The sequence below is a fragment of the Podarcis melisellensis genome (assembly GCF_964234715.1).
Source record: "Podarcis melisellensis genome assembly, chromosome: 4".
Taxonomy (NCBI): domain Eukaryota; kingdom Metazoa; phylum Chordata; class Lepidosauria; order Squamata; family Lacertidae; genus Podarcis; species Podarcis melisellensis.
This window is the reverse complement of record NC_138531.1, coordinates 46,533,241-46,545,425: the sequence shown is the minus strand read 5'-3', so window position 1 is coordinate 46,545,425 and position 12,185 is coordinate 46,533,241. Positions and strand designations below refer to the sequence as shown.

The 12,185-nt window shown below is 41.9% G+C and overlaps 1 protein-coding gene across 3 annotated transcripts in view; it reads left to right on the top strand.

Annotated features, from left to right (window-relative positions):
- SRPX (sushi repeat containing protein X-linked) overlaps nt 1-12,185 on the top strand; it is a 71,153-nt gene that overhangs the window by 9,064 nt on the left and 49,904 nt on the right. For 2 of the 3 annotated variants that reach the window (XR_014167861.1, XM_081908995.1), the window contains exons 2-4: nt 5,513-5,572; nt 9,573-9,764; nt 11,157-11,333. Coding sequence is in view for 2 of the 3 variants with exons in the window: in XM_081908995.1 (XP_081765121.1) it covers nt 5,513-5,572; nt 9,573-9,764; nt 11,157-11,333 (429 nt within the window). In the remaining variant the exon portion in view is untranslated. The remainder of the gene's footprint in view (nt 1-5,512; nt 5,573-9,572; nt 9,765-11,156; nt 11,334-12,185) is intronic. The other variant, XM_081908996.1, reaches the window with a different exon arrangement.

Here is a 12,185-nt window from a genome sequence, read left to right as displayed (position 1 = left end):
ACCCCATGTGGGTCTGGGCACCAAATCTTCCTCTGAAGAGACACCTCTGCCACCAGAGTCTCATGGCTGGTCTACAGAGTCCTCACAGGTCAAGAGAGCCCTGAGAAGATATCCCCACAGTTGGAAGCCCCTTTGTGGCAAAGGAGCCAATGGCTACAGCAGAAGGCACCAGCCCTCTCACTAGGCAGGAGGCAGCACTCAGAGATTACTCAGACAGTATCTCCAGGACCTAGCTGAGACAACTTAGATGGCTAAAGGGGCAAATGTGTCTTTGCCTTTGCATCCCATTAACTTTTGACCTCCCCTTGCTTGGGCCACTGCTGCTCCTTGGTGATCATGTTGCTGAACAGTCCCTGCTCTCCTGGCCGTGCTGTGCTATAAGGGCAGCAAACTACAAGCACTGGCTTGTTATGTTCTGAACTGCTTGTTTGTTGCTCCCAAGCTAAACATGCGTGTTCTAATAATAGAATAATAGAGTTCAAAGGGACCCTGAGAGTCATTTAGTTCAACCCCCTGCAAAGCAAAAATCTCAGCTATAAAGCTTCCATGACAGATGGCCAGACAACCTCTGCTTAAAATCCTCCATGGAAGGATATCAAGGGCTTCCATTCCACTATTGAGCAGCTCTTATTATCATAAAGTTCTTCCTGGTGTTTAGTCAGAATCTCCTTTATTGTAACTTGAATCCATTGGGTTCTAGTCTCAGGCACAGGAGAAAACAAGCTTGCTCCATCTTCCATGTGACAGCTCTTCAGAAGTACCGTTACAAATTGCCTCAAAGCAGGTACATTTTTAATACCATTTTTTTCATTTGAAAGTATATAAAAAACCAGCAATGTATTGTTGCATGATGCATTATAGTACATCAAGGCTTTGAATGGGGGATGGTGAAAAATAATGAAAAGCAGATATCCATGAAAACGGCTGAATGTGAATTGCCACTCTTTGGTAAAGCAGAAATATCAGTGAAGGGGACATGGAATGTTTTGTACATCCAATACTAATTCTTTCTTCTGTTCCTAATCTTCTAAAGATGTATTTTGAAATAGCCTGACTTCAAATGCTGCATAAATGAATTGCTGTTCCAAATGTTTCATTGAATAAATGGCTAATTCTGAACAATGCACATTTTCCATTTGCATTCTCAAAAGCAGATTTTCAGCCTACTGTGTGCCAGATTGTTAAAAATAGATTTGGAATAATTTCTCATGGAGAAATAATGACAAAGTCTAGCATATGATTTGGGAGATTTCTTTGAGAGCCATAATAAATACTATTGGCTTAATTTCACCCTTTTGTTGGCAGTAGCACACCTGTAGCTGGGTCGTATTCCTTCTAGCCCCATGGTCCGTCCACAAACTGCTATATTTTTACAACACTGAAACATAAAATAAGGAAGGCTCTTTCCAAAGTTTTGTATCTTTGCTTCATAGTTCTTCACAAAGTTCATTGTACAGCATGGCAGGTAGTGCTCAAAACATTAGAGTCTTGTGCTTCTTCAGTGGGACTCATGGCTATCTAGGAGTTGGCAAAGCTGATGACTTCCTAGGGACTCTTTTCTTAGTCACAGAGGAGGAATATATTCTGCAGGGGGTCAGTACAATCTGCACAGGGGCAGGAATAAGCTAGTGTTTAGTTCTCTGGAGCTCCCTAAGAATGAACAAATTGTCTTGGCCCAAGGTCTATGTATAATTGCCCCATAGTGGGCATGCACAATAGTAGCAGACACTCTGTGTTGCATAGCTCTAGCATCTTATTACAGTCATACCTCGGGATAAAGACGCTTCAGGTTGTGCGCTTTCGAGTTGCGCTCCACAGCGACCTGGAAGTAACAGAGCGTGTTACGTCTGGGTTTCACCGCTTGTGCATGCGCAGACGGTCAAAATGATGTCACGCGCATGCATGGAAGGGGCAAAACGCGACCTGCGCATGTGCAAACGTGCTGTCGCGTCTTACGTTCTGTTTGGGATGCGAACGGGGCTCCAGAACGAATCCCGTTCGCATTCCAAGGTGCCACTGTATTGGCGTGTGCATGTTTCTGAACAGTGAAGTTCCATCTACAACTTGTGTGGCTAAAATGGAGCTTGCCTCCATTATTCCTGTTCCTAGAGTAACAGCTTCTCATATTCGTACATGCTACATGCCAAGATTTTGTACATATGTACCCCTGGTGATTGAGATCAAGCAGATTTGTAGACCCTTATCCCAATGATGCAATTTTATTAACTTGCAGTGACCTGGACACAATGATGGGCTGAATGAATCCATTAAGTCCATTGATTTCAGTGGGTCTACTCTGAATGACTGACACTGGATATATCCCATTGTCTATTTGTAATCAACATTTCCCATGATACCTGATAAGAATGGTGGTTTCCTGTAACTGAAAATGATATCCTCCCGGGATATTGATTGATCACTCATTCCTCCCACCCCAAACTATTTTGAGGTAATTAATTGCCTGTTATTCTGTTCTGCACTACAATTGCAGCTTAATTTTGTCAGCTTGAGAGGTGTATTCCATCTGTAGGATTTCTCTTGAAAACAGGTTGAAGCATGTAATTTCAAAAACAGTGGGATCTTTCTGAAAAACACCCTGACAGAGCAAACTAAATTATTTGCAGCCCCCAAGAATTTTCCTCACATAGAACTAACTCTCTTCTGTGCTTTTAATAACTGCACCTGCATGGACTGGAGCATGGTGAAATTTATGGTGCATGCATGGCTTAGGGGCTGACAGTTTAGGGGTGGGAATCTTGTTGCCCTCCAGATGTTGTTAGACTCCTGTTCCTTGCCACCATAGCTGTTTTTCCAGGGATGATGGGAGTTGTAGTCTAACAACATCTGAAGGGGCCGCAAATTAATCTCTGGCTTAATCCTGTGCACGGCTACTTAAAAGTAAGCCCACTTTGAGTTCAGTGGAGTTTACTTTCTGGTAAGCAAGTATAGAATTGCAGCCTTAGTGCTCCATAGAAGTTAGCAAAAAGTTCCATTAAAAATTAATATGGGGTTTTAAATGTTCTTGGCATTTTCTGAAAATAACCACTGAAAGAGCTAACTCTTCAAATATTGCCCACCAGTCTGCTGCTTTTACATGAGGCATCTTTGGGGAGCACTCAGTCTAATTCTCTGAATTTTTTTTTGAAAGAATACATTTTGTTGACACTTTTCTTGAGCTGAACATTGAGACCAGAACCCCAGAATTCTGCCAAATAGCGCACAACAAAGCATGAAAAGCATTCCTTTAGTAACATCTTCAAAGCCTTTAGAGACTGCTATTTAAATCTTACATAGCTCAGCAGTGCTTTAAAATTCTACTAAGTTTAGTGTTTTCTACCATGGAGCTGTTGACATGCCTACATGTCTGCCGACATCAGCAGTTTTAAAGAAAGTAACAAGAGTAGAATACTAGGAAAACTGTACTAGCAAAAGTGGGGGTGGGGTGGTAAAGGAAATTGATTCTGTTCATGAGGAAGATCAAGCCCCCTATAATAGTCTGTCTTTGGCACAATGATGCGGGTTATGACCTCTTAAAAAAATAAAGGAATATTGTATTCTGAAGTGTCAGAATTTTCTGCACAATTATACAGTTGTTAACTCATGTGTTGCATTATGATAACAGAATCCTTCCTTAAGCTACAATTTGCTTGTAACATAAATGCTATTTTGTGGCATTCAAACTATATTGTGGCTATTATTTTGAAAACGTGATTTCTCATCCCTTCAAACACACAGAGGTGTCAATTGCGGTTATGAATGCTCTTCGAAATGTGGTTACTTGAGTACTGTGAGCCTGTGATTTCACTGGTGGTGAGTGATATTTCCCCTCTTTGCGTGCTTGTACCAGTCTGTGAACTTTTTCATAATCACTTTTAATAGTAGTAGTAGTAGTAATAATAATAATAATAATAAGTATGTCCTAGGGCCATAGATGTTAAAAAACCCACATAACCACAATGCTCTAGTGAATGATGTGTGGATGATAAAAAGAAGGGCTGCACATCCACTCACAGACTGAGTTATAATAATCCCAGCTTGTTTGAATTTTACTCTTCTGCAAGGGACCCGCTATATCTATTCTATTAAAATGCAAAATAAAAGAGGAGACGAACGTTTAACGAGACTTATAAATCTTTGAGGTGCTATATGGCCATCTCTTTTATTTTATTCATACCTCATTCAGCATTTCCTTAGATAGGATTATTGTACCTTACTGTGTATTGCATATTCTGTTTGTGATTAATAAAGTACCTGTGCAGTTCCTCAGATTCTCTCTAGGATTAGCTTATATATTTTGGGTGGATGGATTCCTTTGTGTAAAGTAGCTGGTTCTAAACACACTGCTGCATACAATAATCTCCACAAGCTGACTTGCCAAAGGGATGAGTTGGTGTTATTAGCCCATCCACTCCTGTCAAACAGGTGCCTGGCTCTGTTGAAGGTGATTGTGCCAGTCATCTGTTCCATGAGTTGTATGGAGTGACCCATTTCCATCAAGGGTCTCCATTATTGTCTCGCCTGGTGCATATGGAAGGATTTCATTTTATTTTTACCCCAGTGCATCACTCTGCTTGGACATACAGGGACGAATCCTAAAAGGATTGCCCGCAGTTGCTGAATAAAAGTGAAATATATGCCTTTGTACTCTTGTGTTGAAAGTTTATTTTATTTCAATTAACACAAATATAACAATGTCTGGTAGAATGTCATGATGCTCCAGATCCACCCAGGTAAGCCTTTTTTTAAACAGTCTTTATGTTTAGTAGTTAAATAAAATGCTATTTTGACTGGCCAGAATAGCATTAAGGTAAAATGGATGTAATGGCATTTTAGCTGCATTGGCTGTGCTGAATAGCTCAGTCACACATGTATCTGGAATGGTAGTTACATCTGTATTCTGCCTCTGCAGCTGTTTGCTAGGATGGCTGATGCATCCACTTGCATCTTTTGAACCATCTTATAGTGAAATATCACTTGAGACTTGCGTAAGATCTTAATTTGTGATGGAAGTTCCCTGCAAGATGAATTCCTTGATCCAATATATATTTGGAAACAATTAGACTTCATTCGGTTTTAAAATGTATATCTTTATCCATTTCATCATCATCATCATCATCATCATAATTTATTATTTATACCCCGCCCATCTGGCTGGGCTTCCCCAGCCACTCTGGGCGGCTTCCAAAAGAATATTAAAATACTGTGATACATCAAACATTAAAAGCTTCCCTAAACAGGGCTGCCTTCCGATGTCTTCTAAAAGTCTGGTAGTTGTTGTTCTCTTTGACATCTGGTGGGAGGGCGTTCCACAGGGAGGGCGCCACTACCGAGATCACTATAAACTGATTTTGCTGCAAGTCTAATAAACACAAAAACTTACCCAGTTTAACTTGCTCTAGGATGTTTGATACATCCTAATTCTGCCTTCGCTCATCTCTGCAAGAGCTTTCCTTACGCTTTTCAAGGATGTTGTTTCCTTGCTTGCTGCAGTTGTTTTTCTTTTTTATTGTAGGATCGGGATACTCACCGCTAGAAGATGATGAAGACGTGTATGCACACAATAGATATAAAGGTGAATGCTTTGCTTATATACTAATGAGGATCACCCATTGCCAAGAAAGCTTTTTTATCCTTTTTCTGCTTGGAGCATGAAGCCTTAGGGTATGTCTGTGCCAGCCAGATTTTTTTGCACGGTTTATTTATTCTGTGAATAGCTGTGAATGCCCTTTCATGATTTGAACTCCAGTGCTACATTGCTGTGGTTTTGTTTGTTTTGAATCCATGAAAATATGTGTATTTACATCATTAATACCCTTATGCAAAATATTCAAACTGATTTGAATATTTTGCACCCCCAAAATAATGATTGTGCACAAGTCATGTATGATGTTCTTCACTTTCAGATAATCTTTACTCTCCCATCTTACTCGTGCCTGCTTATTTAGCAGTCTTACAGATATATTCTCAAGTTCATTGTCCCTGGTTCTGATTTTGTAGAGCAATGCATAAGATCAGTCTGACATGTAGGTGCAAAAATCTGGCAACCCTTCTTCCAAAGGAAAGAAATGGAGGTGGGTGGGGGAGTGGAGGTGGGTGGGGGAGACCCACAGTTACTGTAAATGCAATGGCCACATGGCTTCCAAGCCGGATATATGGAGAGAGGTAGGAATGTTAAGCTGCCATGGAGATGTGCTGACATAATCACAGGCTTGGAATTGCCAGACTTCATGTGTGTTTGAATTTTCTGTACTTGTTGCTGTTGAACAGCAGAGGATGGTAGAAGCACTACTCATGGATTTTCTCTATTTTTTTCCAAGGAAAAGTTTCTAATTATCTGACATCAGTTTTTGGAGATTAAGCAGATAGTTCATGTTAATTAAAAATAAGCTGCTTTCTTCTTTCATGCACCATAGCATCAAAATTAAAAGTTGTCTGTGATCTCTACCTGTTTTATGATACTTTACTGAGTTTTTTCCATAGCTTTTCTATAGTATCAGTTCCTCTCCCCCCTCAAAAAAGTATGCTAATTATGAACCAGGCAATCCTAAGAATTCACAGGTAATCTCATAGCCTTTATTAAGAGGATAGTGTTTGCAGCCTTTCTAAACAAATCAATTGCTGGTGACAACTGAAAGTGAAATGGGTTGTTGTTTTCATTTAGCAGGCTTGCAAAAGCCCTGCCTACCATTCTGCCCCAATGCATATTTTTGGATAGAGCAATAACTTTTTTTATATACAATGGCATACTTAGATATTATTTGGAATGAAGCAACCTTCTTATGGATGAGTGCTTCTCCGACATTGATTATGTTTCATACATTTTAATTACCCATGTTGAAGGGAAGTTATTGGAGAGCTAGTGAGTATTCTGTGTGTTTACTTTTGTGTAACGGGTAAAAGTAAAGGGACCCCTGACCATTAGGTCCAGTTGCAGACAACTCTGGGGTTGCGGCGCTCATCTCACTTTATTAGCCGAGGGAGCCGGCATACAGCATCCGGGTCATGTGAGCAGATGACTAAGCTGCTTCTGGCGAACCAGAGCAGCACATGGAATCGCCGTTTACCTTCCCGCCGGAGCAGTACCTATTTATCTACGTGCACTTTGACATGCTTTCGAACTGCTAGGTTGGCAGGAGCAGGGACCGAGCAACGGGAGCTCACCCTACCATGGGGATTCAAACCACCAACCTTCTGATCGACAAGCCCTAGGCTCTGTGGTTTAACCCACAGCGCCACCCGCATATCTTTGTGTACTTCAGCATAAGCAGGATTATTCAATCCACACCACTAATAGGGTTACCCATTCTGTGCAATACAGCCTCAAAATCTGATGGTGTAATAAAGCTATAGGAATGCTTAGGGTAGAATGTGAAATCCAAAAGAACAGAAGCTGGTATCATAAAAAGTAGACCTTAGAGCTTAATATTTTGAAAGACTGGCAATTGGAACCTTCATGTAGATGGTGCCTATAACTCTGTTCATAACAAAAAACCATGCTAGTAATTGCCACTTGCTTCATAAACAAAACCCGCCACATATCCTGTGAGCTGAGGTCACAACTTAGCAACACAGGAGGCAAGCGTATTGTTGCATGACATCGCCACAACTAGGGTAAGAAGAAAGAATCTTATTTGGAAGATGGGTAGTCTTGTGTGGTAATCCCCAATCCTTGCTGTGTTGTGGGTGCGCTCTATTGTGGGTGGAGTTGCACCATAGGAGTGGGAGGCATCTTGCTGTGGCCCAGTGATCACAGACTGTGTGGAGCTGCCTTTGCAGGTGGTTGAGAGATTTAATTCCAGTATTCAGCTGCTAGGCTGCAGGCTGGAATTAGCTGCTGTCCCTGTATTATACCAGAGCTTCATAGATCACACTGGCTCAAACTGTTTCTGAACTCAGTTTTGTATTATTAGGTTTTTTTTAAAAAAACCCACATATGTTGGGACCGAGGTATCTAAAAGTTTCCTTCTGCCTTCTACATTCTGCAGCGACTTTGAGAATTGTATCTTGGCATAACTCCAAAGTTAGTAAGAATTTCATATGCCTGCATTATGTATTCCTGTAATGCTTTACTCCTTGCCTCCAGTCAGTTGAATATGTCATTTCTGTTTCAATATGCAGTAGAACCTCTATACCAGAGCATATCCAATGCATTTCAGTTCTCAGAAGTTTCAAAAAAAAAGGAGTCTCTGTGCTTGTGTCTATATATGTCAGGAATATATATTCTTTATTGAATAGGCTGCAAATGTCCCTTAATTTGGTACACCCATGCTTGTGTCTATAGTATCCTACCATTGGTATAAACAATGTGGTAAGTATTCTGTCATTCCTCTGCAAGTGCAGAAATTTTACAGAGCAAATTCCACTAACTCAAAACTAGAGGCCTGCAGCCCATATTTTGGCTGGTGGGTTTCAATACATAGAATTCAGCACCACTACCCTGCTGCCCTTCTGCCACCTTGCAGCTGCCCAATCAGCAGACCACGAGATAATCTCCCTCATCTCCTGCCCCCATCCCTAGCACATACTTCCCCCATCACCCATCTCTGTCTTGCATGTGTGCCTTTTCCTGTGACTCATTTTTAAAGGTGACATTGAGCCTTGATGAAAAAGGCTCATGAGATTTCTTTGCCAGGAGTAGTGTTTAAACTGAATTGCCTAGGCTGTATGTGTGTTGTGAAGCACATTAATTCATCAGTTTGGTTGCTATGTGTAAGTTTTTGTCGCACACCCAGTACTACATTGTAGACCAGCCCCCTCTCTCCAGTGCTGCCCCCAGCCTTGATCTCCCTTCTTGAGGCATACACCATAGGCAGGGCCCCACTGCCTCAAGGACAGTGCAATATCTATTCACCACACATCAAACAAGACTTGGCTTAATAAGCAAGATTCCACTGTTTGGGATAATCATTACTTCTAACTCTTGGACACAGAACTTAAAATCCAGCATTATATTAAAAAATCATTTTAAGTAAATATATGAGCTATAACCAAACGGAATATAGTTTGGTTTCCTTTTGAGGAGAAAAATTTAACAAAATATCTAATAATTCTAACTGTCCACATGGTGGCAGGCTTAATCCACAAGCAGAAAACTAAGGGGTCAGTGCTCATCCTTCCACTGCACCTGTGCTAGTCATTCCTTTGATTTTTAGTGGCTCAAGATTTGAACAGAAAATATAATTCACATGCCACACATAGAAAGCAACTGCCTTTGGTGCTGTTACTTTGGAGGGAGTCTATAATCACCTTGCAGTCTACCTCTCTGTGTGTAATTCTATGTTCTCTTTTTCTTCCCAGTAAACTCTAGTCCAACACCACTTTTAAACGTGTGGCTTTTATCCATCAATGTGTATGCAGAACTCTATCCAAGCAAGGGAATTTCCTCTCCCCTTCACCCCCCCCAAAAAAATCTGCTCTGAAGGGTTCCCCAACCCTCTGGCACAGATTTTGAAGGTTGCGGGGAGAGGAAAGTTCCATTGCACAAACAGATGTCAGTTGCTGCCTTAGATACAGTCCTGTATTATTATGCATTTTCTTTTTCCTCTTATAAATGCACGTATGTCTTTCACCAGATACACCATGGTGCTCTCCTATCAAGGTGAAATACGGCTATGCCAGCTGCAGAAGCCCTCGCGGAGGGTACTATAAAAACGTCTTGGGAACGAAATGCGACATTCGTTGTCAGAAAGGCTATGAGCTGCACGGTCCCCAGGAGCTTATGTGTCAGTCAAACAAACGCTGGTCTGGCAAAGTTTTGTGCAAACGTGAGTGGATCATTACTTTGGCTCTCAGTTCAGTTGTTTCTGGCTAATCAGCCTATATCTACTAGAGAGGCAAGAGTTTTAAACACAGCAAAAATATTAACTCTATGCACTCTTATCAATGCTTTTTTTTAAAGTTGCACATACAGAAAACATCCACAAGGAGGTCACAAAGGACAATCTCCTACCCCAGTGTTAGGGAACCTGTGGGGTCCCAGTGGTGGAGTTTCATGCTCCGGCACTGGGGGGCGGAGAGCAGGCGGGGGTGGGGCACCCAGCACAGGGGGGGAGCAGCTGTGATGGCACCCTGGGGATCGCGCTGCTGAGGGCGGTGTGCTCCACCACCACTCCCCGTACTCCACCCCCCCCCCGCACTCCTCTTTCTCCACCAGTGGGGGGTCCTCCCGATGTTGTAGGACTCCCACTCTCACCAGCCCCCCCCACTATAGGGTTGTATAAATGCTAATATGTGAGCTCCTAACAGCCTCACCATCTAGTGTCTTATAGCAGAATATTTTAAATACTGTTTTTGTAACAATTTCCTTGCCAGGATGGCTAAATAAGACCCAGTTTTATGATATGGAAATACACTTTGCTGCCTTCAACCTCATCATTCCCAGGTTAATCCAAAGCACAATTTGCTCCATGTGTAAGATAGCAGCAAACAAAGCACACCTTGATAATGTCCCTTTTGTTGGGATCACTGTCCAACATAAGGCTGTCCACTTGAGTATTGGCAATTCCCTCTTCCACAGCAGACCCGGTGGGGGAGGGTGGAGGAAGAAGCAGGACTGCTCGCTTACTTTACCTTGCCTCAGTCTGTGTGTGCTCATGTTTTAAAGGCAATGCAGCCATTTCATACAGTAGTAAAGTACCCGCTGCATCCATTACTGGCAGAGGCAGAAGATGTGTTTGCCAGGGGGTTATTCCAGTGGTTATTTTCTCTCTCTCATTGGCCCTAATTGGGGGGGGGGGGGGAGAGAGAGAGAGAGAGAGAGAGAGAGAGAGAGAGAGAGAGAGAGAGAGAATAAGTCCACCAGTTCCAGGATTTTTTTGACCTTTCCTGGGAGCAACAGCTGGGCTTTGGATCATGCAGATTTAAGGCCTCCACTGACATGCCATCAGCTTTGGACTGGAAGATTGTTTCATGTTTACATATAAATTAACCATGATGAACACATGAGAGATGCAGGGTGAAGTATTGGAAAGTGACTACACTAGTAGTGCATTGCTTTGAAAGCCCTCATATTTTATCAGTTAATCAACACTGACATGCATTTGCTGTACTGTTTTTCGGTGAATAGGTGTATCTTTGCATATAGAGCAAAGTTTTTTTTTAAAAAAAATATTCTCAGTCATTTGATGTTGGTTGGTTTCTTCCCCCCCCCCCTGTAGAAAAACGTTGCCCAACCCTTTCGATGCCAGGTAACGGAGGATTCAAGTGTTTAGATGGTGCCTATTATAACTCCAGGTGTGAGTATTATTGTTCACCAGGATACCAATTAAAAGGAGACCGAATAGTACAATGTATGGATAACAAACTTTGGAGTGGACGACCAGCTTCTTGTGTTGGTAAGTGTGGCCTGGGAGGATGTGCAGAGATTGCCTACCGTAGCAGCACAATTGCTGCTTTGCAGTTATACTGCTGCAGCTAAAACAAGATTCAGAGCTCACCCGTGGTCAGGGATGATGGGAGTTGTAATCTAGCAGCATCTGGAGTACACAGGTTCCCCAGCCATGGATTACAAAGTGTGTGTATAATGAGAGAGGGGTAGTGCATTGTTAGGGCTGGGGAGACCTGGGTTCAAATTCCCACTCAGCCATGAAGCTCACTTCACTGGGTTGCTTTTGACCAGCTACTATTCTTTAATCCGGTCTACCTCACAAGGTTGTTGCAAGGGTAAACAAAGGTGCATAAGAACCACGGGTTGCTACCCCTGAGCTCCTTGGAGGGTGGGATAAAAGTAAACGAATTCTCTTTAAATGGCTTGACAGTGGGTTTGATAAATTATTTTCTCACAAACCTACCAGCCTGGCAGAACTGCAGTGCAGACTTTTTGCACTCTGAAAGATGTAAAGATGACACTACCAGATATGAACCATTTTATTATTTTTATTTGTTTTAAAAAAATCAGGGACACTCCAATGTCTGTTATCTCCCGCTGATGCTCTTCTGACCTTTGTGAAAATTTTTGTGAAACAACATTGGAGGCTTTCTAGGATGACTTTGCTGAAATGGTGTCTCACTGTCTTTCATTTATTTTGTTTAATAGTTTCTCCTTATGTGGCTCAAATTAAATTTGTTGGGGGATTTTTTGTTTTGTTACATTGCTGCAGATAAGAAATCCCAGTTGAGGAAGTTCCAATTAGTCATGACTTCTCACAGTTCTGCCCTCTCCACTACAAATTAATGGGAAGAGAGGG